The 26,839-nt window shown below is 58.2% G+C and overlaps 2 protein-coding genes across 2 annotated transcripts in view; both read right to left on the bottom strand.

Annotated features, from left to right (window-relative positions):
• The window catches only part of HMCN2 (hemicentin 2), a 32,894-nt gene extending 29,975 nt beyond the window's left edge, over positions 1-2,919 (bottom strand). The window contains exons 1-5 of the mRNA XM_033077889.1: positions 2,691-2,919; positions 1,721-1,791; positions 669-827; positions 391-513; positions 136-307 (exon numbers count right to left, since the gene is read on the bottom strand). Coding sequence (XP_032933780.1) covers positions 136-307; positions 391-513; positions 669-827; positions 1,721-1,791; positions 2,691-2,919 — 754 coding nt within the window. The remainder of the gene's footprint in view (positions 1-135; positions 308-390; positions 514-668; positions 828-1,720; positions 1,792-2,690) is intronic.
• A 2,086-nt stretch (positions 2,920-5,005) lies between these two features.
• On the bottom strand, positions 5,006-25,809 carry NCS1 (neuronal calcium sensor 1). The gene is made up of 8 exons (XM_033077433.1): positions 25,510-25,809; positions 12,709-12,733; positions 11,109-11,247; positions 10,606-10,684; positions 10,421-10,509; positions 10,069-10,146; positions 9,708-9,824; positions 5,006-9,107 (listed from the first exon to the last, which is right to left on the bottom strand). Exons 1-7 carry the CDS (start codon positions 25,571-25,573, stop codon positions 9,726-9,728), a joined length of 573 nt encoding a protein of 190 aa, XP_032933324.1. The 5' UTR covers positions 25,574-25,809; the 3' UTR covers positions 5,006-9,107; positions 9,708-9,725.
• Positions 25,810-26,839: the final 1,030 nt, after the last annotated feature.

The raw sequence follows: 26,839 nt of genomic DNA, 5'->3' as shown, positions 1-26,839 counted from the left end.
TGTAGCTCACCACCTTTTAATTTTAGGGCAGGGTTTGGTGAACCCCTTCCTGTTTGTCCTCACCTGAGGAGGTTTTGGGACACAAAGCATCATCCCCCCCCCACCCTTTTTTGTCCCTCTCCTCTGGGCTCCTACCTGTTGGATCCCAGACCTTGATCCCTGGGGCAGGGCCGCTCAGGGAGATGGTGACCTCCTTCAGGCTGGGATCAAAGGGGAGCTGCCATGTGTTCTCCCCACCCTCCTCGTGGTCCGTGGACAGAAGGTGGACCTTGGAAGCCTGGATGGCCTCTTCCACCCACTTCAGCACCTGGAGGCAGGCAGGGGAGGATTAAAGGATTAAACCTGGGTCTCCCCTCACCGACAGGCACTGGGCCAGGTGTCCCCACTCACCTCTGTCACCTGCTGCTTGTCCAGGTGGAAGATCTGCCCGGAGCTGGTGGCAGCGATGCGCTCGTACACGCGGTACCCGGGGTGGCTCCTGTCCCCGCAGTCCCCCGTCAGCACAAACACCACCTGCCACAGCAAGGGCCCTGTGACATCCCAGATCCCCACGGCAGGGGCACAGCTGGCATCCACCAGCACCCCAGCACATCGAATTGGCCTGGGGGTGCAAAATTCCCCCCATCCCAGGGGTTTTATCGCTGTCTCACTGGTGTGGGGCTGCTCACCTGGCTCTGCTTGTGCTGCAGCAGCCGCAGCAGCTCCTCCTGCTGCTCGTAGTCCTTGGCCCGAGCATCCGAGAAGACGTAAATGAAGGAGCCGGGATGGGAGATCTCCACGGCAGTCCTGATGGCTCCCACGCTCATCTCCGGGCAGTCCCCCCCGCCCTGGGGGACACAGCAGGGACGTGGCACAGGCACCGAGCTCAGCACCTGGTGCTCAGCTCCCGCAGGATCCCACCCTGCTCACAGGGAGGAACTGCCCCGTTTTTCTGGAATCAGCGGGGTGGAACTGCAGGGACGCTCAGGATCGCACAGACCCGACCCTGTCTCATTAGTGATGATAATTTGGGGATCCATGCTCACAGAAGCCACTGCTTTCCCACAGACACCTTTAGTGAGCACATTCGTGCCTGCCCTGTGCTGCAGAGGCAGCCACCCCAGGGAAGCCTCCTGGCACAGAGAGGACCAGCTCCCACTTTCCCAGGGCTTGGCACCCCGAAGGGCTGGGAAACCATGTGCAGCCTCAGCGTTACACCTCCTGCCAAAACAGCTGCATCCAAAGGGAAACGCCACAGGGATTTAGCAATTCATGGGAGGCAGGGCAAGAGTGGGGATGGATAAAGCAGGATTAAGCTCCCAGGGAACATTTCAGCTGGTACAAAACAGATGAAATAAATTTTTAAAAAAATTTAAAAGGCCAGAAATTAAAAACTCAATTATCAAGCAGTGGTTCTAGAAGAGGAGATTTTTGGTTCCATGGAGAGTCTGTACAAACTGTCCTGGGAACATCATCTCCATCAGGGACAAGTGCTGTGGAATGGGAATTCTCTGCCCTGTGCAGGACTCTGGGGGACAGCATCAGCACTACCCATCCCTTCCACTCCCACCCAGTGTGCAGCCCCCAACCAGTCTGGCTCAGCCTGAACCCCCATCACACTTGTGGGGGATGCAGGGATTGTTCCCAGAACCCACCACCCTGCAGTGCCAGGCTACCCCCAGTGCCACAGGCAGGCAGCAAGCCAGGCCTGGCAGAGCAGCGTGGGGCTGAGGGTGCCTACCTGGACATGGAGCTCCCGCAGGCGCTGCTGGAAGAGCTGGGGATCCGAGGTGAGGGTGACAGGTCCCACCTCTGCAAGCACAGGGACACCACCTCAGCCCCAGCTCCTCCCAATGCCACTCACGCTGTCTGTGCCCCTGGCACCTGCCCTGGCTCAAACACCTGTGGCACTCAGGGTCCAGCATCTACCCTGGTTTGGCACCAGGAGAGAAGTGGGTTTGGGCAGACCAGCCCCTGTGCCCACGCTGTGACCACTTCAGCAAACTATTCCTATGCCCAGGAATTCCTCCCGACACGCTGGGTGGTCCCAGCCAGGCTGAGCTGCAAACCCAGTGCCCTTTTCTACTGGGGGAGGCTCCCAGCAAAGCAATGCAGGAATCAATTCACTGTCTCTGTCTCCTTCCCTGGCTTCAATGGTTTTCACTCAATTCAGTGCTTCTGCTGAAAATAAAGCTTGGGTCCCACTCTCCTTGTAAGAGGCCAGGGCTCTTTTGGGGAACAGCTGCCCTTTCGTGGGTGTGCACAAAGAGAAGACAAAATCAGGGGCAGAGGAAGTTATTCTGGTATCCCAGCAGTTACCAAAGCCTCAAAGCAAGTGGAGTTTTTATTGAGGTGACCTGGAAGCACGTTGGACAGAAATACCCACCCATGATTAGTCTGGGGAGTTTAGAGCAGGATGGATGGGGAAGATCCACGCACAACAAAGTGTCAGCACCCCTGGGATTAATGCGGTGGAAACAGGGTGGAAACAGCCCCCAGGGTGGCTCGGTGACAGCAGTCCCAGCCCAGCTCCCAGCAGCTGAGCTGCCATCCCCACCACAGCAGTCACCAGGGCATTAAAAACAGAGAGAAGCGACAATACAAGTACTTGTGAAGTGCGCGTTTCACACCCAGACCCAGCCAGAAGCACAGCCCAGCTCCCCACAGCCCCAGCCCTGGCAGGACACCCCCTCACCCTGTCCCGGGCGTACCTGGGTCATGGAAGGGCACCAGAGCATAGTTGCTGATGGGTTTTGTGCTCCTGCTGAGCGTCCTCTCCAGGATGCGCGAGGCCCCGTCCATCACCTGCACCAGGTCGTCGTACATGGAGCCGGTGACATCGAAGACAAAGGCGAGAGTGGCCCAGCCCGGGGGGCTCTCGGCCAGTCCGAGGGCCAGCAGCACCCACAGACCCACAAACACCCCTCCGTGGGGTGGCATGGCGGGGGAGACGCTCAGGTGTCAGGAGCACCCCTCGTGTCCCTGTCCTTGCCCCTGGGGAGGGTCCCCAAGCGCGGAGGGACAGGGACAGGGGCCACACGCGGCGGGGACGGAGAGGGGACCCGGGCAGGGAACGCCCAGCCCTCGGCAGCTGCGGACCTGCTCCTCCAGCGTCCAACTTCTGGGAGGGAGGAGGCAGGGCGGGAGGAAAAACCGGACTTTGGGAGCCAGCGACGCGGCAGGGAGGGGGGTGGGAGCTGGAGCAGTCGGGATGGAGATCCTGCGATTGGGAAGCAGATCCTACAGCCCACGGATTGTCTGAAACACCGCCCAGACCCCCTCCCCAGCCCGATCGCTGGCTCGGACAGCCCCTGCTCTGCTGGGGGGAGCAGGGGGTTAGGGGAGGACACGGGGGTCACACCTGGGAGGAAACCCTGCCAAACCCCAGCGGGGACAGAGACAGCTGCACAGGAACCCCAAGGAAGCAAATTCCCCCTGTGCTGGGCAAAGGGGGCTGCAATGGGGGGCTCGGGTGGGCTCAGGCACCCCACGAGCAGGGAGCAAAGAGGCGCACAGAGCACAGCCAGAGCCGGGCCAGGACACGGGCTGGGAGCTTGGCCGGGACAGGCAGCCCTTGGCCGGGAGCGCTGCCTGGGGCTGCGGGGCTCTCCTGGCTGCCCTCGGAGCCGAGTGCTGAGCTCATGGCTGCTCCGCAGGGATGCTCTGCTCTTGCTCAACTCCCCCGCAGCGAGACCCAGGGAGCAGCCACGGCCAAAAGCCGGCTCCAGGTGAAGCTGCACCCCCAGCACCAGCCCTGCTCCTCCCAGACACAGGAGCTGGGGGACCTTGGACATCCCCCAGCTCATGGCCCACGCACAGGACAGTGGGACCATCCTGTGCGTTCCTTTATCCCTACCAGCCTAGGCTCAGCCTAGCCCAACCTCAGAGTGACAAGGACATCCCCCTACAGCAGGGCAATGATATTTCTGCCCCTGGGGTTGTGCCAGTGGCCTGTCCCACTCCAGTCCCACAGCCAGGGTTTGCACTCCCAGCCCCATAGATCTGAGGGGAGTGCCCCACCCCACAGTGCCACAAAACCTACCTTGGAACATCCCCAGCCACCAACCTGCATCCCAGCTCCATCCTGCACCCTGGCAGGGAGCACCAGCACTGCTGGCACAAAGAAACCCCAACAGCTTCTCCTCATCACCAAAATAATCCCAGCCAGCCCCTCCCACGCTCACCAGTGCTCCCAGGCCCAGGAGCACCTATGCCAGCTGGGCTTTAACCCCTTCCCTGCTGGGGGTTAAGGCACAGCCTCTGGGGAACCACCGTGGTTTGGAGCCTGTGCCTGTCCTTGCCCACTCCATGGCACAGGGGAGAAATCCCTGGGAGCTCCCACCATGTGCTGGCACAAAGCACCTCTGGACAAAACCCCCCACACAAACACAGCCTCCTTGTTCGGACCATTAGGGCATCTCCTCTGGCCTCCTGAAAATAATTAGTCAGCCTCGTTAGGGGAGCAAACACAACGGACATGGGCTGGCAGGGAGGTCTCACAGTGCTCGTTTCCAGAAGAGTTGGCAGCACAGAATGGCCAACACGACCCTGCTGCACGGGAAAAACCCAGTGCAGGCTGTGAGCCCCTCTGTGAGCCCTGCCAGGGGCTGGGGGGCTGCCAAGGGACACCCCTTGTCTGGGCACAATTATAGAATATTCGTATCAAGATTCCTCTGCAGCCACTGTGTGCCAAAAGTGACCCAATGGCTCTCAGCCTGCTGCACTGATGAGGGGGCTCAGAGGGGACAGGGACAGTGCCCATGGGCACAGGGCTGTGTCTCCATTGTGTCAGGATGGAGCCAGCAGAGGGAAAGCTGTGTCTGGGAAAAAGGAGGTGGGAACAGCAGTGTTAGGGGGTGCCTGATAACTCATCACAGGTGTGCCCACAGAGCCCAGAGCATCTTTATTTACTCCTGCACTTGGGCCATGGGACAGTGACACCCCCCAGCCCTGCTGGGTGCCAGGGCAGCTTTGGGAGCCCCCAATCCCCCCACCCCACAGCCCATCACAGACCACTGTCACCTCATTACTGTCATTAAGCTTTTATTTCCACTGTCACAAAGTTCCTGGGTTTTTGTTTTGTTCTGTTATTAAACTGTTTCATTTGCTTGGTTTGCTCTTGAATTCATCTCAAGACAAGGCAGCGGGGCATGCAAGCCGAGACACCGGCACGGACGCACACACAGGCTTCATCTTCACAAACAAGGCTCTTTGCTGGAGCTGCTGCTTCTCAGCCCGGGGCTTGGCCACCCCCTGGGCACGGGGCACACCTGGGGCAGGGCACCCAGCCCGGGCTGGTGGCCACGGGAGCAGAGAGAGAAGGGAAGGATGGCTTTACTGCAGCGCTGCTGGAATAGGCAGGGCTGATATGTGTGGCTGAGACCCCAAAACTGCTGCACCCCAAACTGTGCACTGAGTCTGGGGCCATCAGCTCGCTCCTTTGTCCTCAGGCCTCGCTTCTGTCCCAGTCAGACCCTCCCATCTCTCGGGAAGGACAGGTGACAGATGTTCTCACTAAATGCCCCAAATCTCCTCCTTGGATGGGGGACAGTGAGCTGGCTGAGCTCACTCACCCATCCCAAATGAACCCCCGACCCTAAATAATGGCAAGGGGGCAGCTCTGCCAGTGATTTCAGCCGCCCCCACACCATGCTTGGCCCTGCTTCAAAGCCAGCCCTGCTCCAAACCCAGATCCCAACACTCCAAGACAATTCCACCTCTGGGCAGCTGCATCCCTGCCCACTGAGGAGCAGCGACCTGGGCTGGCATTCCCACAGCCTCAGCCCCCCCTCCAACAGGAATGGTGTCCTGATGGCAGGGGAAGAACCAACAGGCTTCTGCTCCTGTGGAGGAGGGTGAGATGCAGCTGGAACCTGGCACAAGCAGGGTCTGGGGTCCCCCATAAGCAAACACCCCCCTCCACCAACCCAACTCCTGGGACCAGCCTGGTCTCATTACAATTTGCATTAATTAACAGCCTGCTCCAGAGGAAAAACCCTTCACTTCTCTCTCCCGTGGGTCCTGGTTTGCGCTGTGAGCAGAGGGCAGGGTGGAATCTGCCCCCAGAGCCCTCTCCCACATTCCTGCTCCCGGGGGAAACAGCTCAGCCCAGCCCAGCCCCAGAGCTCAAGGAAAGACGGATACAAAGCAGCAACAGTCAGCACAGAGACAGAAAAGTGAAAAGAAAGGAAAGTACAGACATGGCATTTAATGGGGCAACACCGACAGGGACAAATGAGAGGGGGGCACATGCCACAGTCCCCGGGGCTGGACCCTCCCCTCTGCCTGGCTGTGCTTTGGGCCCCCTTCCCATGGCCAGGGCTCTGTTTTGGACAGGCACCAGGAACCCCAGTATGAGCAGAGACAAACCAGGGCCATTTCACCAGGTGTGAAACACAGGCTGGAATTGAAGACTCGCTGATGTGAATTCCACCCCAGTTTCACACACCATTCCCGGTGTTCTGATGCTCGGTGGGTCCTGCCAAGCCCTGTGCCCACAGTCCTGGGCAGGGCACAGACACCAAAGTGCTCTCCAGAGGGGCATGGCTCACCCCAGCCACTGCACTGATGGGGAAACTGAGGCACGAGGAGGTTAAGGCCAACATTTCCAAGCACGAGACGCTCCAAGCCTTATTTTCAGTGATAGCAAGACCCTGCAGATCCTGGTGGTGCTCAGGAGGAATCAGGGGCCCTTGGTGCTCCCCAAAAGGGAGAATAGAAGCATCCAAGCCAGGGTCCCAAATCTACAGCCAGGGGGAACACTGGGGCCAAAATGCTTTGCTCAGGGACAATCAGAGTGCCAAGAGCCCTGGCAGGGCTGACTCCCTGGGGACACATCTGTGAGCACTGATGGAGCTCAACCCATGACAGCTCCTCCAAAAATTAAAAGCTTTCCAGGGGAAAAGGTGTCAGGGCAAATGAGGTTTGCCTTTGCCCAGGAACTGTGTCAAACGTGGCAGGGCCCATCATTCATCAGCAGAGGTGATTACAGCAGTGTCACATTCATTGGGAACATCGATTGGCACCAGGAGGGGACCAGTCTGGCAGATGAGCTTTCAACAAGTTGCAGGCACTGCAAAAACCTACCCCAGAGAGTTGCATTTTGGCCACAGAGCACTAAGGAAAAGGAGGTTTCCATGGGAGTGAGGGACACCCTCCAGAAGCACCCCCACAATGAAACACGGGCATTGTCAGGGGCAGGAACTGCAGAAGAGGCAGAAATATTGCACTGGATGTGAGGTCAGTCTCCTTGGGGATGGGGAAAGGGGGTTTTTTATGGGCATCAAGAAGTACCACAAGCACAAAAACCCAAAACTGGGGAGTGGGGCTGCACGATGAAGAACCAGCATCTCTTGGCTGGGGCATGTCACTGCCATGCTGGGAGGATCAGGGACACTGAGGCACTGCCTTGTCTCCTGCATCATGAGACACCTGCCAGACTGCCCTCCACATCCAGATGTCACCTCCCACTGCCATGGGGACAGTCCTCAGCCACAGGAGCTGGGAGATGGGTGGAAAGATGCTGCTGCCATCAGCTGGAGCAGAGATAGAAGGGTGGCTTTAGGGGTCCCAATGGCTTCTTGCACTCTGCCCCTGAGGGAATGCACATCTCTCCTTTCCCAGAGCTGAGGCACCACCCATGCACTGCTGATCCTCCAGCAGAGATCCAGCTGTGTCCCATGGTGGGGCTGAGCTGGGGGCACATCCCAGAGGGATGCTGGGTGGTGATGGAGTTTGGGGAGGCCATGCAGGCCCTGCTCATGATGGGGCAGCTGCAGTCCAGGGTGCCCAGGTGTGCATTCCCAGCCCTTTGCCTCCTCCAAGGTGGGCAAAGTGGCTCTGCCCTGGGTTCACAGCAAAACCTCCCATGTCCTGTGGGAGTGAGGGGGGAAGGAGACACCCTGAGCTGTGCACAGCCCAGCCTGGCACTCCCTGGCACCTTGTCCCAGCGTGGATGGGGGAATGGAGCAAGACAGAGCAAGGCTCCCCTTCAAGGATGATTCACAGCCACCACCAAACACCTTCCCACCGCTTGCAAAGCAGAACATAGCAAAGGAATCTGCTTGAAAGCAAAACCCAGCTCTGGGCTCCATTAATACTTTTTCATGCAGTGAGAAAATGAATAAAATGAAGGAAATGGGGATGGGAGATTCCTCACCCTGCCTGACTGAGGGATGGAGCTTGGTCTGCTCAGAGTCTGGGCTGAGTGAGCCCCACTGAGCTCCCAAAGGGAAGAGTGAACAGAAAAATGCAGGGAACACGGGAACAGGAAGAGCAAAAGAAGCTACAGCATCCCCTCCAAACAGCAGCCAGCCCACAGAGCTTGGGATACAGGGGGTGGGAGGAGAGGGGGGAAGGCAGATTTTTGGCTTCATTGTTATTGCAGGCTCCCGGGTCCCCGCAATAGTGTACGAGCATGTAAACCTTACAAATCCTCACCTGGGTGGGTGGACACACACACGAGAGACGAAACACAGCAGCAACATTTACAACAAATAAATAAGGATATCGATCGTCGAGATAGGCATATAAAAAAAAAGCCTCACTTTTTTCCACCAAAGGAAAAAAAAAAAAAACAACAAAATAAAACCAAACCAAAAAGCACAATACTCTCTCACCAAAAAAAATAAAATAATAATATAATATATGTCCCTAGTGAGCCGAGCCGGGCTGCCAGCGGCATCGCGGGTGACGCCAGGACTCTGTTCCCAATCGCCGTCGGTGCCTCGGCTCCACGGCCACCCCACACGGGCAGAGCTTTGGGCTCCATCTCTGGCTGGCTCCCAAGAGAGAACCCCGCCGGCACATCCTCAGTCCCATCCGAAAACGTAGGAAAAGGGGAGCAAAGGGGGCGAGGAGGGGGCTCTGCCTGCGGCGATGCTCGACCCGTTCCCCCGGCCCCCGAGTCTCGGGCGTTCGCTGCCGCTCAGACCGGGGTCTGGCGCGGGGAGTTTTGGGACAAGCAGAAGTTGGCAAATGGCAGCGGCTGGTTCAGAGTGCGGAGAGGGGACTGAGCTCGCGCTTCGAGGGCATCCCTGGCTCGTGGAACGGAAAGGAAGGCCGGGAGGGACAGGCAAGCTTCGCGCGGCGGTGGTCGGATGGCACAGAGAGCATCTTCCCCCAGGCATCTGCAGGACAGGTGGGGAGAAGGGGAGGAGGGTGAGGAGGACGGACAGAAATCCCTGTGACACCAGCACAGAAACGGAATAGATATTGAAAATCTCAAAACTGCAGCAGGGTTAAAAAACACCCCAGGATGCTGCCTGGATGTGATGACCAAAAACACTCCAAGGGACTCTGCACAGGGCACAGCAAGGACCACGTGGTGCTCAGCCCAGCACCTGTGTGATGCTGTGAATCAGTGTCCCTGACACTGCCGTGCCAAACCCAGCTCCAGGGTGTAATATAATAAGATTTAAGATAAATAAAACATTTAATATAATCTGTCTCTGGAGCGTCCCCATGCCCCCAGCACACCAGCTGCCTCCCTGCCTCCTGTGCAGCCACATCTGCTGGTGAGGGCGTGAGCTGTGCCACAGGCAAACATTTCCATCTCCACGGGGTGAGGTCTGACGGGGCTCTGTGATACAGGCAGGGAGAATCAGAATGGGGGAAATCCACATTTCAGTGCTTCAGCAGAGGAGAATGTGCTGCCTGTGCCCAGAGGAGGTGGGAATGGCGTGAGGCAGGGGGAGATGGGGCCCCTGCAGCCCCCGGTGAGCACTCACCGCCGCTCGGCCCCGGGACTATACGAGCCCATCGTAGAGGGAGAGCGCCTGCACGATGGAGGGGTCGGCCTTGGAGCCCTCCTGAAATTCCTGCAGCGTCAGCTTCCCATCAGCATTCTGCAAAAACACTCCTGTTACTGCTCTGCCCCACCCTCCCCACTCCACTGCTCAGCCTTGGCACCTTGGGGACCCTGGAATGGATACAGGGATCCCAGAGGGATGTGGGTATCCCACAGGGATCTCAGCAGCAGCTGAGACCTTCTGTTGGTGGGGAAAGGAGGCACCTGCAGGAGCCAAGATGCAGCAGAGGGACCCACAGCACCTCCTAAATCCCTTGGCCACAGGGAAAAAACATCCTCACCTTGTCCATCATGGCAAAAATCCGATCCACCCTCTTCTCTGGTGTGTTCTCCTCCTCGGGAAGCTCCACTGTGTTTCCCTGCAGCAGCAGGACAGGACCAGGTCACACACCCACCTGTGCCCTGCCCGGAGGGTGTCCCCAGGCAAGGATTGTCCCCCCACACCCCACATCAGGACAGGGTGCAAGGGGACAGTGCTGGCACTAGAACCACCCTCAGCAACCAGATCCAGACATTGCCCTGGCCATGATGGCCACAATCCCCCCCTACAAAAGAAGGAATGGGGGTGTTTCAGCATTCCCCAGCAGGGATCCCCAGGGGCTGCTCTCCCCGTGCCCCACTTGCCCCTCTTACCACCATCTGATAAATCGCATCCACAATGTCCAGCATCTCGTTCCTCGTGATGTATCCGTCGTTGTCCAAGTCGTACAGCTTAAACGCCCCTGCAGGACAGAACAACAGCAAGGGCTGGGACTGTGACCCTCACCCTGGGCACACCCCAGCCCCCTCGTGGGGCTGAGCCCACAGGCAGCACTTACACCTCAGCTTCTCGTCCAGCGTTCCCCGGGAGGTGACCGACAGTGCCTGGATGAACTCCGAGAACTCGATCCTCCCATCCTGGGGGAGGAAAGGAGGGGTCAGGGTTCTGCCACCATCCCTGTCCAGCAAAGTCCTCCCTGCCCGTGTATCCCCTCTGAGGGAGCACATCCAAAAAGGCAGCAGGGAGGGAGCACTGTGATCCAGCTGCTGGTGCCCAGCCCAGCAGTGAATATCCCGAATATCCCGGCAGGAGCGGCTCAGGAACACATGGACAGCTTCTGTCAGCAGCACCAAAGCACCACAGGCACTTCTCCTTCCCTGCTTTGCCTCTTCATTGCCCTTCCCCACGTGACTCTCCTCAAATAAATGTGGGGGCTCTCCCCACCAATTTCACGCCCCAGGAAGCACTGAAATATTTTGCTCCTCCAGCGCCAGGCAGCCACATCCCAAACCCATCCCAAACCCAAACCGCCCTGCCCCACACCTCTGATCCCAGACTCACTTTGTTCTCATCGAAGACATTGAAAACAAAGGTGGCAAATTTGGTTGGGTCACCAAAGGGGAAGAACTGCTTGTAGATCTTCTGGAAGCCAGCAGCATCGAGCTGCCCGCTGGGACAGTCCTTGATAAAGCCCTTGTACCTGTGAATGGAGGGCAGAGCGTGGGCCCATGAGGCTCTCCCCACTGAGATGGGAGGCTTTCCCCAGTGCTGCAGTGGGCTGGGGCTAGGAAGGTCCCCAGGTGCTCCCTGTGTGGCTCCCATCACCCAAACACAGCATCCCAGCCCTGTGGATGAGGTCCTTGTGGGCACCACAGCAGGGACAAGCAGCACCAGTGACACCGAGTGGTGCCCACTGCACTGCTCCAACCTGCTGCCAGTCCTCAGCTGGCAACAGGGCCACAGCCAGGCTTGTGTTGAACACTCTGGGAGAGGGGAGGTGACAGGGACCCACTGCCCAGCCAGGACTGACAGTGATGCCATGCTGCAGCCATGCCCTGGCAAAAAAACAAAAACTGAGTTCTGTGGGGGTGGTTGGACACTGGAACAGGCTCCCCAGGGAAGTGGTGATGCCACCACTGCCAGAGGTCAAGAACTGTTTGGATAACACTTGCAGTCACATGGGATTCTTGGGATGTGCAAGGCCAGGAGTTGGAATTATTATGATGCTTGTGGGTCCCTCCCAAGTCAGGATATCCCATGATAATCCCTGCACAAACCCAAATGAAAATTGCTCAGAGGAGCTGGGGGGCACAGTGGGTTCCTGTGTCCTCAAGTGGCACAGCCCAGCTCATTTCCAGAACCCATCAATGCCTAAACACCCCAAAAAGCCCTCGGTGCCAGCTGCAGGCTGGACCTGGGTGCTGGGAAGTGCAGCCACACCTCAGGGTGCAGGGAAGGGGCTCACAGGCTCCGTGGGGGTGGGCACCACGCAGGGAGCATGAGGGGAGCATGTGGGACCCCACAAGGACCACGTGGGGTACGTGAACATTATGCAACACATCGCCCAAATCTGTCAGGCGCCCGCTGCAGCGGGACCAGGGCTGGAGGAGGAGGGGAAGGGGGTGGCGAGGTGGGAAAGCGAAGTGCCGGTGACATCTCTTCACGATGCTGCAGCTCTGACTCATCGGGTGGGGGGGAAGGATGAGAGAAAGACATAAAGAAAGCAAACCTTGACTGGTGGGATTGGGAGATGAAAGGGAAGCAGTGGCTTTTCTAGGGCGCTGTGCTCAGTGGGGTGGAGGGGAAGAAATCCTGGATCCTACCCCTGAGAGCCCCTGCAGGCCCTGCTGCCGAAGGGAATGTGCTGGGACAGCACCAGCCTCCTGCAGCAGGTCACAGCTGGACAGTCCCCATGTCCCCACACCCTTTGGCTGCTCGTGTGGGGAGGGAAGAGCCACCAGAACCCAGCCCCAGGGTGTGCAAGGAAAACCCCTCCATTTCCATTCTCTGGTCTCCCCTCTGCGAGGCAGCACCTGCACCCCAGCACCTGCCACAGCTCCTGTCCCTGCTCTGCCTGGCCAGAGGGGTGGCTGAGTGCCACCAGCTCCTGTGCCCTGCCCACAGCCCCACGCCCCAGCTCACCACCACGGCAGGCACTCACCACTGCTGCACCTCCTTCTCCGTGACTGCAAGAGAAAACAGGAGAAAAGAGAAAAAAAGAGACAGAAATTTAGTGCTTTTGCAGCGACAGCTGTTTCACTGCACATCAGTGAATTCCCTGAGGAATGCCCTGGGGCTCCCAGCAATGACTTCTCTGGGGGATGCCCCAGGGCTCACTCACTGCATCACCTGCCAAGTGTTCCCCATGTGGCAGAAACTGCTGTTGAGGCACAGCCTGGGCCAGCCCAAGTGGTCCATGGGGCCAGGGCTGCAGGTACTTGGGACCCCCAAAATCAGGGAGACTCCCAAGATGTTTTGTGTTGTGCTCAGGGCCATGAAGGGAACAAGCTGGAGGATCTGGCCCTGCTGTCTCATCTTCCCAGAGCTAAAACAACCCTGAAAACTTCTGCCAAAACATCTGCCTGGAGGCGGCTCAGGGAAGGGACTTGCCTGGCCCTGACAGTGACACACTGAATGTGGGCACAGGCACAGCCCCAGGGCTGGCATCCCCCTGGTACCAGCTGCCTCTGGTAACATCACCTATGGAAACATCACCAAACCCATCCCAGCATCCTGGAGAGCCTCACTGGGCTCTGGAAAAAAAAATCCCAAAACAGGACAAACTAGAAAACAGACAGAAGTGGCAACCCCAAGTGTCCCCAGCCAAGGGACAGCTGCTGAGATGAAAAACGTCCTCAGCAGAGGAAAGGCTCTGAGGGATGCAGGATGCTGGGCAGGGGCTGGCACTTGTCACTGCCTGTCCCACTGCAGGAGCTGTGCCTGTGCCTCCCCACAGCAGGGAGCCAGGTGCCAGCAGGTGGGCACAGGGGGGAACGGCCTCATTTGTCATTTCTAAATAATGATAGAAAAGCCACAGGCCTGAAAGGCGCGGGGATAATGAGGCGAGTGGAGATGTCAATGTGCAAACGGCTGATAAAAATAGAGACCAAAGACACACCAACAGATGCCAATTACTTTGGATGGCAAGAAAAAAAGAGAAAGCAATTTTCCATCAGGAAGATTTGTAACGTGCCTGGCTGAAGGCACCGAGCTCAGAGGTGAAGGCTGGGGCAGCCAGGAGGGGACACAACAGCCCCCACCTCACACCAGCTGGATTCTGTTCCAGCACCCCTGTCAGCAGGAATTTCTGTGCCCAAGGCTGTCTCCATGCACTGGAGGGCCCCTCCATCCCAGAGCAGGGGTTGCTGGAGGGACAGAGCCTTCAATTCCCCCACTTTCCCTGGGATTCAGCAAAAGCAGCACCCACGGGGTGTCCCAACAGCAGCTCCCCAGGAGAGGGGATGAGGCACAGGGATGCTCAGCATCTGGGATGAAGAGCACTGAGAGCTTTGGCAGTGTCACAGGAGGGATTTGGAGGGCTGTTCGTTTTGGGCAGACAGTGGTCTCTTGGCAGGAGGGAGCCAGGAAGGGCACACTGCATCCAGCAGCTGAGCTGGGTGGGCTAAAACACCAGTCATAGCAATTCCAAAGGATTTCCCCATCCCAAAAAAAAAAGGGTTGCACAGAAGCATCATTCTTCCAAAAGAGAGATGCTGAGTGACATCTCCAACAGCAACAGGCTTCCCTGCACACACCGGCATGTGACCTCCACCCTGAGGATGCCCCAGGCACCCCTGAGCACCGAGGAGGGCAGGTGGAAGGAGGAGGATGAGGGTGAGCCCTCGGGGCAGGCAAAATGGACACAGCAGCAGCCGGGGCTGCAGGCAGAGCTCGGCTCAGCCCCTCCAGGCAAATCGCCTTCTGCTCTCTCTTCTTCGACTGCTTTTCCCCCAACGTGCTATTTTGGGCCCGGGAGCTGCCTTTCAACTCCAGCAGGAAACAATTAAGAAATTTGTGCTTTTTTTAGTACGGGAGAAATGCTGGTAATGACACGCTCGGGCTGAGGCGGGAGGCAGGGACGGAGCCAGCTCCCCTCGTGCCGCAGGAGAGATGTGTGATGCTCCCAGGAGAGGCTTTTCCGACGGAGGGAACCATTCAGGAGCCAGGCTGGAAATCAGCACAGGGCTCCCAGTCAGGGATCTGTTAATGTGCGTCCTGGCACGGAGCCACACGGAGCCCCATCCCTCCTCCAGGCACCGCTGCCTGTCCTCAGCCTTGGGTGCTGGGGAATCTGGGGGGTTTATCCTGAGGTGGGAGCGTGGCCTTATCTCCCTGCCCTTGGAAAACCTCCCATCCATTGCCACTAAATGTCCCCTCTGCCCAGGGGCAGAGCGTTCCCAGGGCAGGGAACCCCTCCAGTGTGGGGACTGAGCTGTTCTGCCTCCCTGACCTCCTGTGCCGGATCCAGGACAGGTGAGGACTCCCTGGCTGCCACTTCCCAGCCGCTCCGACCCTGCTGGGCGCTGACACTCCGAGTGGCACCAATTAGAAATGCTAACGCCCGGCTTGCAGCCACAGAAACCTTGGGGACACGCTACTGAGCCACCTGAGGCTGGGGACAGAGGACACAGGGCGGGGACAGGGCTGTCCCTGCGCTCCGCATGTCCCGGCAGGCAGGCAGTGCTCACAGACAGCACCTGTGCACTGCTGCATTTCCCTCCCGCAGCATCGATTCCAGAGCGATTTGCAGCGATATAAACATCGGCCAGGTACGCCCCCGACGCCCCAGAAGAAGGGGATGAGCCACGGCAGCCCCACAGAGCATCCCAGCGGGGCAGAGCCGGGTCCCCGAGCCGGGCTCAGCCGGTGCCGGGCTCCAGGGAGCGCCGCTCCCGCAGCCGCGCTGGGGAGGGTTATAAATAGTGCACGTAGCAGCTTGTTAGTAGCAGCGTGCCCCGGCTTCCTCGGGGATGAAAGGCGCTAAATAAAGGCAGAGTATTAGCATTTGTTACGAACCGCAGCGCTGGAAGCGGCACTGCCGAGCCGGGAGCCCCAGCGGTGCCCGCAGGCGCCGGCCGTGCGCTCAGCGTGCGGAGAACGGGGAACGGCAGAGAACCGGGAATCGCCGAGCACGGCACCCCCAGCACGGCCAGGACAGGCAGCGGGGACAGGGACAGGCACCCAGAGCAGCTCAGGAGCTGCCCCTCACGGCCGAACCGCATCCAAGGCCGCTCTCTCTTCGCTGTCCGTGCCCGCTCGCACCTCAGCTGGGAGGGAGGTTTTGGCGTCTCACGTCTCTCACGGAGGGAGCCCCCAGCCCCCTCCCCGCACTGCCGGTACCTGACTCCCCCCAGCCCTCTCCCCCCAGCGCTCCATCAATCCCGGTGGCACAGGCGAGCAGTGACAGCTCCGTCACCACCCGCCCTTCGCGTGCCCCCTCTCCTCCCACCACCCAGCTGCCACTGCAGCAAGAATCAGCTCTGGTTAATCAGTGCTCCAGGCTGTTAATTTGTGTTTTCCAGGCAGAGAGGAGAGGAGAGACCCGGGACTGCAAATCCCAATCGGCCCGAGCTCGCAGGGGACGGGGTGGCAGGAGCATGGGGATGGTTCAGGGACCCCTGGGCACGGTGGGGTGCAGGAGGTGACGCGATGCTTCAGCCCCACAGGGGTTTGTTTTGTGCTGACATCCCTTCCCCTGTGTGCAAGGGCAGGGGATTGGCCGCGGCTGCAGGGCTGGAGCCTGAGCAGGACTGCGCAGCTCAGCTCAGCCCAGGTGCGCCAAAACCACGGCACGGCTCTGTCCTTATGCGGGTTTGGGTCCCCAAAGGCTCAGCAAGCGCTGTCCCCACGCAGCAGCAGTGAGGAATCTCCACCGAGCCCCCCACACGTCCCCCTTTGCCCCAGCACTTGATCCCGTGGGCACCGCAGCCTTATCGGGCAAACCGGTTAATGATTTCCAGGTACAAAGTGGTTTCCCTCACCTCCACAGGGCACTCCAACCATGCGGCTCATGGGCTGTGCCAACCCACGGGCAACTGGTCCAGCACCACACGCTGGGTCATGGCAGGGGCAATCCTGCATTTATGTCCCTCAGGAATCTGCTGTGGCTCCTTCACAGGGTCCCCGAGCATCCCAGGCTGGGGGAGCCAGCACATCACCCCGAGATGGGGCTCCCATCGGGTTTGGGGCTGCCTGAACCTGCTGTGCATGTACAGAGCAGCGCCCGGGCTGGGGGAAATTAGGTACCCACAGTGGGCACTCAGGCGTGAGGGAATGGGGCATTTATGCACTCACTAACTGGGCACCCCTGCCCGAGCCAGAGGGGCACTCATGCAAAAACAGCCCGGGAGATGATGCGTGCACTAATTGGGCACTCGTGCATCAATTACGTGGGTGTTTCTAGGTGAACTAATTGGGTGCTCATGCATGAGCTGCCCGGGTGCTGCGGCGAGAGTGGAAGGGCCGCTCATGCACGAACCAGCTGGGGGCTCATGCATCCATTTTTTTGGGCATCCGTGAATTCACGGGGCGCTCATGCACGGATTAATTGAGCAATCACGCGCCCATTCGCTGGGCACTCCTGCGTGAGCTAACTGGGCACTCATGTGTAAATTAGTGTAATTAGGAGATAACACACTTGTGCACGTACTAATTGGGCACTCAGGTGTGAATGCATCAGGTGCTCGTGCATGAATTAATTGGACACTCAGGCATGAGCTAATTGCAGGCACGTGCGCCGATTAATTGGGCACTCATGCATCAACCACCAGGGCGCTCATGCACAGAGCAGCAGCGTGCGATCCACCGGGAATTCACTGGGCAGCCATGCATAAAAAATCCAGCTGGGTGCTCATATGTAAATTAACTGTGCGCTCATGTTTGTGTTAATTGGGTGCTCATGCGTGAGCTAATTGGGCGCCGATGTGGAAGAGCCCGGGGTGCTCATGCGTAAAACACCCGGGTGCTGCGGGGAGAGCCCCGCACACCCTGCAATTTATGCCAAACACACTCCGCCCCTCGTCTCGGCCAAACACATATTTAAGAATTTTCTGAACGTAAATCTGATACAAACTCCACTCTCAGCATCATCACAATGTTAATATTGACCAATTACCAGCTCCCCGCTCCCTCCCTCCCGCCCGGCTCGGCAGCGTGTGCGTGCTCGCTCCGGCTTCACTCCAGCCCTGGGATCACAGTGTCAGCATCACAGTCTGAGCAGCCCCTGCAGAATTCGCCTCTGGTCCTCAGAGAGACCACCGGGTCGCTGCGGCAGGTACTCGGTGCAGGCTTCACGCCTGCAAGCACGGACACAGCCAGGTCCCGTCGGTTTGCATGGGGGACCCGGTGCCAGCCCCTGGCTCTGCAGAGTGAGTTAAACACAGCCCGAGTGGCCATTGCCAATTCCAGGCCTTGTCCCCACAAAACACTCAGCCAAGAGCACGGCAGCAGCTGTTGCAGGTGGTGCAGTAGCTGTGGGCTTCATCCAGCCCCCAAACAGGTGCTGGGCACTTGTCTGGAGCAGAATGGGCCCCTCCCTGCAGAGAGAGGAAGATGCCCTGTGTGCCAGGGCTGGCTGGGTCACCCCTGGCAGCCTGGGCTCTCAGGTGCCTTTGTGCAGTTTGGGGGGGTCAGGGGGAGTTACTGCAGGGACAGCTGGAGCATTGGCACGAGGTTCTTGCCAGTGCTCTGCCTCAGCTCCAGCACCAACCCCAGCACAGAGCCCAGAGCCCACGGGAGCTGCACGGTGGTGGAGGGAGGGGATGAAATCCTGCAGGCTGCCATGGACTCAGTCCTCCCCTGGGACTGTCCATCAGCCCATCCTGGGGCACTCAGAGCTCACCCAGGTCCCTGTTTGATGAGGGTAACTTTTAGGATCCACCACACATCAGCACTTGGAAAATTTGGGTAGTTTGGTCCTGATGATGTGGTCTCATTAAAATCCAGGTTGAACTCCTTAATGATGTCCCAGTGCTGAGCTCTGTGCCAGCTCTGGGGTCTCCAGCCCATCCCAAGCTGGGGAAGAGGCAGTAAAACACAACAGGGTCACCCATGCAAACAATGCTTCTGGAATATGTCTGATGTCATTTCCTTTGCTCCCAGCTTGCCCCAAACACTGTTCCCCCAGCACAGCCCTGTGCCCATCCCTGCTCCCAACCACATCTCCCACACTCTGGGGTGTCCCTGTGTGGGAGCACATCCCTGCAACATCCCCAAGGGATTTGGGAGCAACCCCAGCTGTGCAGGCACCAACACAGCCAGAGCTGCCTGCCTGTCACAGTGAGACATCCCCATCCCAGCTTTCCCATTTTGCTTCTCTGCCCATCACACACAGACATCAGCAGCACCACGGCAGGTCCGGGAGCCTCCGAGACGATCAGAGCTCGAGCCCAGGAGTGTTATTGGTGTCATTTGTTACTCTGAGACACGGAGCAACCCTCAGAGCAGTGCTGGGGTGCTTGGCACTCTCCTCCCCAGTAGTTGCCATTCGTGGTCTGCCTTGCTCCCAGGCTGGATAAACGGGTCCATGAGCAGCTCTCGTCTCCCCCGGGGCCGGTACCAACAGCAAAGCCAATATGCAGCTGAAATCCTTTTTAGACTTTATTAAATATTTAAGGGCCCGACATTAGGCTTTGGAAATTGGGTTTAGGGAAAAAGCAGCAGTTGTTCTTTGAAGCAAAGGCAGGACAGGAAGGGCAAAGGACAGTGCCTTCAAATTACTGAATCAGGCTGAAGCATCCCCGTAGCAGGAGCTGGTGCCTGCAGCAGCTCTGTCCCAGGATTGAATCCCAGCTTCCCCACGAGCCAACACAGCAATGCCTGAAGGGGCAGAGGATTCCCAGTGCTGCTGGGAGCAGGGATGGAGCAGTCCCCTTGCCTGGCCATCCAGGGGGCAGCTGTGTCCTGCCACCTGCTTAAATCCATCCCTTGGCCACAGGGATTTCAGTGTGATCTGGCATTCTAAGGCACCATCCCCAACCTGAGGAGCAATTCCTGCCCTGGGCAGAGGAGAAAACTCCCCTTTAAACCAGCATGAGCAGTAGGAAAGGAAGTGCCTTTGGCTCAGCCATCACTCCCTGGAGCCGTGGGAAGGTCAGGAGGATGCTCAAAGCCAAGCCTTGCTGGCAGCAGGGCCACCTCTGCTGCCCTCCTGGTCTGTCCTGCAGGGATCACTGCACTGAGGGGTGACACAGAGACCCAGAGCAGCTCCACCAGCTCCAGCCATTGATCAGAAGATGCTGGAGAAACAGGTGGATGAGGCACAGGCTGCCCTCCTTCCAGCAGGAGGTGTGGGGAGGGAGCCCTGTGCTTCCCATGGGGAACCCATGGGAGCAATGGTGATGGAAGTGACACAGATCATGCCCTGGGGCTGAGCCCCCCATGGCCACCCCTGCTCAGGACACAAACCCTGGCTTCCCTTGGCATCCAGCTGCCTGGAAGATCCAGGAGAACAAGGAGGGGAAGGAGGAACAAAGCGACCCCACAAATGTCACCCCGATAACAGAGCGAGCGTGCCCGCAGGCTCCTCCCTGAAGCAGCCGCTTCCTTTGATGCCTTCAGAGCTTCTTGTTTCACAACCTTAATTATAGCGGCAGCAGCAAAGGTCAGGAGAGTGGTTAAGCAGATCCATTAACATGTCAGGGGATAAATGAAATGTGATTCTTGTGATGCTGGAGCAGCAGCGGCGCTGGTGGTGGACGGCAGCTCCGCTGTGCCGCAGAGGGAACCCTCAGGGTGCCGGTCATGTCTCCCCCTTCCCACCCTGGCACTGCAAGAACCTCCCAGACACTGCAGGGACTCCTCAGAACTTGTTTCTGAAACCCCACATCTTGTTTTGCTTGCATCCACCTATGGAGCTCCAGGTCTGTGTGTGTGCAGGACGCCCTGGGTTGGATTCACTGGGAGCAGGGTGGGGTGGCCTTGGAGAAGGAGGGAGATGCCTCCAGACCAGCACAGCCCTCCAGAGGCAGCACAGCAGGTCCACACTGACCTTGCAGTGAACCTGTACCACAGCAACCCCCTTCACAGCTCTGGTGACACGTGGCTGCAGCAAAAACAGGCCCCAAACAAACTCCAGCCCCTGGGCATCCCTCTGGCACCTCCTGCCCATTGTCCTGCCCCAGAGCCCCAAACCAGCCTGGCCTTGGACACTTCCAGGGATGGGGCAGCCACAGCTTCTCTGGAAACCTGTGCCAGGGCCTCAGCACCCTCACAGGGAAGAATTTCTTCCTGATATCCTATACAACCCCTCTCTCTGTCAGTTTGGAGCCATTCCCGCTTGTCCTGCCACTCCAAGCCCTGTTAAAAGTCACCCACACTGACAATTTCAGCCAGCACTTGCCACTGAGGGATAACAGGGTAGCCACGGGGCCAGCTCACCCCGGGCTCTGCTGGATGAGCAACAGGAGGGATTTCAACACAAACCAACCTGGCAGAGAAACCCAGTGCCTGGGGCCAAACACTTTGGAGGCTAAAAATAAACCAGCAGCAGCAGGGGAGCTACCAAGGTCCCTCTGCTCCTGCCCACTGCCCCAGCCAGCACATTTCAGCACTGGGGTGGCACAGTGGAGCAAAGCCCCAGCCTGGCTCAGCCAGCAAGGAGCCAATCCATTTTCCTGGCTGAAAACTGCTGCAATTGTAGAATTTCCTTTCCTTTCCCACAGAGTTCCACCTGCCACCACGTACCCCTGTAACTACAAATCAATATGTTTATAGTTTGCTCTTAAACTAATGCCCATTAATTCCCTGCATTACTGTCTAGCAACGGAGCCAATTTTGCAGCTTATTGTGAAAGAGCAGAAAATGATGATGCTGGAGCGAGTTTAAAATCCACAAAATAGATCACAGTGGGTGGGATGCGGTTCTTGGGAAAAGAGCATCTTCCTCTCACCCACTCTGCAGCCTGGGTGTCATTTTGGCATCCTTGCTGTGGCTCCCACACCTTCACCTGGGCCCCTCTGTGGCCTCAGGAGCACCAGGATCACCATCCCCAACCCTCCTGACCCCAGCCTGGCCCGGAGCGATGCTGCTGCACCGGCACAGCTCTGAGCATGCCTGATTGCTCAGCTATTGCAGCCTCAAAAATAACACACTGCTAGCTCTGGACACGGGCAACAGCTGTGAAAAGGGAACCCTGACAGCCAATCCTCCCCAAAATTACTGGGAAAAAAAAAAAAGGAGCTAAAATGTGCTCTTCTGAAACAAGTGCACATTTTTTAAACTGCTTCATGGTTTTAAGGGTTACTGGCCTGGGAGTGCTGCTGTGAGTAGGGACATTCAGAGCTGTATTTCTCTCACCATTTCTCTCCCAGGAATCCACACCAAGTCATTTCCACCCAGGACATTTATTGTGCACCCGCAACTGCAGGTCACACTCTTCATTCAGGCTGCAGTGACACCTCAGGACCTTCATAAATCTCCAGCTAAGCAGAACCCTCTGACTGTGGCCCCACAAGGTTCTCAAACACAATCCCAAATCCCACTGTGGCCCCACAAGGCTCTCAAACACAATCCCAAATCCCACTGTGGCCCAAAGCTGTGAGCACCTGGCCCAAGTTAAGCTCAGGTTTAAATCCCCATGGGAGAGGATGATCCAGGGAGGATGGTGGTTCCTTCAAGCCTCAGGAGTCACCTCCTCCTGGGACACACCACCAAACTGCACCTCTGAGCTACCCCAAGGAAGCATCAGGAGGATTATTGAATTAATTATCATAAAGCATTTTGAGGGCTTTTCAATGAAAGGATCTATGAAAGTACGAAGAATTACATAATTTATTATTGAGTATTAATATAATTCAGCATTGACTTCTCCTGCAGGTTCCTGTGTGGCACCAGCCTGGTCTCCAAGGAGGGATAAACAGCCCTGCAGCCTGGCTGTCCCCACCAGCACTATTCCAGCACCTGGCAGACAGCAGAGCTTGGCATTGCCAGGTTTTCCTGGGCACTCAGGTGCCCAGAGACACAGAAAGGCACAGGGAGATGGGTCCAAACCAACAGGACTTGGGCAGCCAAACCTTCATAGAAGCCCTTCTGCGCCTTTAGGCGTCCAAGTGCCATTAAAATCTGGCCCCCAGCACTGTAAATCAGGAGCAGAGTGGGGAGGGGAGCCAAGAAATGAGGTTTGCAGGCTCCTGCCTTTCCATGTCCAGTTCCCAGCAGGGCCTGGGACAGCCTGCTCTGAATGCAGGGAAATATTTCTCACAGCTCACAGAGGACATGGATGGCAGCCCTGCAGCATCCTCAGCTCAACTGCCCTGTCCACAACTGCCCTGCACCTGAGCCTTCCATGCTTCTCTCCTGGCTGCTCCCATCTTCTGCCTGTCCCAGGATTGCTGCAACTGAGGCATGGCCAGAGGAACACCACAAACAGAGATGGAGAGCTCAGAGAGGACAAGGGACACAAGAAGCCAAGCACTGAAGAGCGTTTAGGGGAAACAGAGATCCTCTGATCCTGCAGAGCTGAGAGGGGCCTTTTTGGTACTTGCTTTGTTTTGTGTGGAAATTCATACAAACAGAAAATGATGCAATGGAAGGAAATCCCAGAGTGGGAGAAGCCCTTCAAGTACCATGTTGCCACAGGAACCTCCCAGGGACAAATGCAGGTTCCCATCAGTTTGGGCTGCTGGAGACATCTGCCCAGATGTGCTGTACAAACAGCAGAAACAGCACCACACACAAGGCAGGGACAGCACTTGGTTGGTAACGTGGCAGTCAGGACATGGGACAGGCAGCACAGGCCAGGGATGCTCTTGTGTCTACCAGAAACTTGCCTAAATATCAACATGCTGTGGGAAAAAAACCTTTTCCAAGCAGGCCCTCAGAAATTCTTGTTCAGGCCATGGATTTGTGTGTATGACTGTACCCAGCTGCTCTACCAGTCACGGCACAGGGGTCTGGATCAGTTCCTCCCACTGGACTCAGCACAGCCCTGACCTCCCACCTGCCTCTCCTCTGCCTGGCTTCCCCAAAACACAGAAGGAAATCGGTGTCTTTCCAATCTCCCATGGTCTGAAGATAAATCAGAGGCTCTCAGCCGTGCCTGGGAGGGCTCTGAGAAGCGCTTCACCAGACAAGGGAATGCACGCTCGCCTTGACAGCTGCAGAAAAGGGGCAGAAGCGCTCAGCAAAAGTAATTAATCCCAGAGATGAGAGGTGGAATGAGCAGAGCTCAACAAACAGATCCTGGAATTAGCGACAGCTCTCCCTGACAGGCACCACACCAGCAGCCACATGCTGCTGGGGCACGTTGGGATGCTGCACCAGACTCCTGCCACGCAAAGGCCACGTGCTGCTCAGTGCTGCTGCCTCACCTGCACAGGTACAGGGGTCTCTAAAAAGAGGCAGCAAGAGGTCCAGAGCAGGCAGGCAAAGCTCCAGACAGACTGGAAACTCGTTGAGGGAGGGATCAGAGAACCACAATCTTTCCTAGAAAGGGTGCAGCAGAAAGGGGAGGACACCAAAAAGAGAGGAGCAGAAAGTTGGGGATGAAGTGATTCAAAAAAGCAATGACCTGCTGACCTTATCCAGCAAAGAGACATCCCTGTGCCCAAAGACATTGGTTTTACCAGCGCTGTGTTTGGCTGGCTTCAGCTGCAAATAAAACATGGGGCACCACTGCCTGTGTGAGCCCCACTGCTGTTGGCACCTTCCTGGGCAGAGGAGACACCCCAGGCATGCAGAAAGCCAAACACACAGGAGATCACCAGACAAGGCTGTGCTGGGGCTGGCAGTTCCCAGATTCCTGTCCATCACAGATCAGGTGGGCACAGCGGCTGCGAAGCGAGCGGGCGATTGCAGCACAGCACCAGCGGTACCGGCCCAGCGCCGCTGCACTCGCCGTGGGTGACAGCTGCAGTGAGGACACCAAAACCCAGCTCAGCTCAGTGCCCACCTGGCACTGCCCCCTTCTCACTACCTCCTCCCCCTGGGCACTTTGAGGAAGCCCGGCCGGGGTACCCCAACCTCTCCCAGCATCACACCCGGCTCGGCGATGCGGACATGCCCCCAGCACCTGCCCTCCTCCCGCCTGCTGTGCCACGGCACCGAGCAGCCCCGCGTGTAGGGTTGTGCAATGCACCAGAATTGCCTCTTCTCCATATGGGAGAACTTGCTGCATCCTAATCTATTGCCTTTTTGGGTAAGCGCTGCCGTGGGACTGCAGCAATGACAGAGGGGAGAGCTCGTAGGTCTGCTGCACGTTTGGGCAATGTCTGCGACCTGCAAGCGGGGAGGCAAACTTGAGCCACCAAAGCCTTTGTTTCCTTTGTGCATCCTTCAGGAAAAAAAATGATTTTGCTAAAACTGGATGGCTGAGGCACCAGCCACGTTAATTATATTACGGTGGAGGTCCAGACGGGAAAGCCACTCGCTCAGAAAATTAGGTTATTAAACCGATACTGAGACACTCAGAAAAATATCGAACTCGCCGGTGTCGGGCTCTTCTCTCCACTTCAGAGCGCAATAACAAAGGGAACCCCTCCAACTAACGCACCCAAACTTTGGAAGCCACCCAGACGCTCGGCACCCTGCTCCGGGAGCCGCTGCCGGGCTCCGGGAGGGCGATCCCCAATCCCCGGGCGGGCCCTGGGTACCGGGCAGCCCGGGGGAAGGATGCTCGGGGCAGGGGGATGGGATGGGGGGGACGCGATGCTCCGGTGGGCAGGATGCGGCCCTGGCCCCGCCGTTCCCGGAGGCTCAGAAATAGGCCACGGAGGATGGTTTTTGTACAAAAACAGCGCGTTCCCCTGGCTCGCTGCCCCTCTCCGTGTCTCTGCTGCCTTATGGGTTTTTTCCTCCTCCCAGGCCAATCCCTGAATTCTTCCAACAAAGCCCGGCCGAGCCTGCGCCCTCCCCGGGAGCGGCCCCGCAGGAGCCGCGGCACCGAGCCGGGGGAGCGGCGGGGCCGGGCGGCAGCGCGGATCCCATCGCACCCCGGCACCGCCCCGGCAGCCCCCCGGACACTCACAGTACGTTTTCCTGGTCAGCTCTTCCACAACTTCAGGCTTCAACTTGCTGTTGGATTTGCCCATGGTGGCGGCAGCGCCGCTGAGCCCGCCGCCTCCCGGCCTCGCTGCGGGGCACGGAGCGGCGGGGCCGCTGCCTCGCTGGGGCTCCCGGCCCGGCTACATCCCGCGGGGGGCGGCGGCGAGGGGGGCGGAGGGGTCTTTGTTGGCGGGGTTTGGCCGCAGAGCCGCGCTGCGGGGCCGCGCTCGTGTCCGTGTGCGTGTCCCCGGCTCCACGCGCCCTCCCCGCCCTGCGCCGCCGGGCGCGGAGCGGAGCGGAGCGGGGGCGCGGAGGGGCGGGGGGGCGGCGCGCCCCGCCCCGCGCTGCGGGAGCGGCATGGGCATGGGCATGGGCATGGGGATGGGGAGGGGGCTCCGCGCGGCCCCGCCGCTCCCAGCGGAGGGAGGACCCGCTGGGGAGGGGGATTCCAGAGCGGCCCCCGCCGCTGGGAACCCCCCGAGCCGCCCCGCAGGGATCAGCGGGAACACTCGGAGGGAAATGTCGGGAAGCGGGGTTCTGATGGGCGGTGGGAAGGCAGAGCCCGGAGCAAGGCTGAGCTCCGAGTCCGGGGGTGACCTTGGCGCGACATCAGCACCTCCAGCTGCAGAAGCATTTTCCAGCCCCTGGGTTCCCCACATGAAGAGGGGTCTGTTCCCCACGTAGAGGAGTTGGGTCCGTGTGGGTCCCTTTCTACTCAGGATGTTCAGGCTGAGAACTGGGGTTGTTCAACCTAGGGAAGAGAAGGATCTGTGCATACCTTAGAGCCCTTCCAGTGGCTAAAGGGGCTCCAGGAGAGCTGCAGAGAGACTTTGGACAAGGTCATGAAGGGCCAGGATGAGGGGGAATGGCTTCACACTGACAGAGGGCAGGGTTTAGATTACATATCAGGAAGAAATTCTTGTCTCTGAGGGTGGTGAGGCCCTCGCACAGGTTTCCCAAAGAAGCTGTGGCTTCCCCATCCCTGGAAGTGTCCAAGGCCAGGATGGATGGGGCTCTGAACAAATCTGGTTTAGTGGAAGGTGTCCCTTCCTGGAAAGAGGGTTGGACTAAATAAATGATCTTTAAGGTCCCTTCCAACTCAAACCCTTCTGTGATTCTGCCATTCTCTCACACCAGGGCTCCACCAAGCCTTCACTCACTCTCTGCAATGTGTACATGGAGAGATGAAGTTCAATCACTTCAAAAGCCCCACAGATTCAATCTACAGGTTTGTGGTGCAGCCAGCAAACCATACAAGTGTTAAAAGCAGCAGCACCCAGCTTTTCCCCACCTCAAACCCATACAGGGCTTTG

The sequence above is a fragment of the Catharus ustulatus genome, chromosome 21, assembly GCF_009819885.2.
Source record: "Catharus ustulatus isolate bCatUst1 chromosome 21, bCatUst1.pri.v2, whole genome shotgun sequence".
Taxonomy (NCBI): Eukaryota; Metazoa; Chordata; class Aves; order Passeriformes; family Turdidae; genus Catharus; species Catharus ustulatus.
Note: the sequence above shows the minus strand (reverse complement) of the source record. Positions and strands in the feature narration are given on the sequence as shown.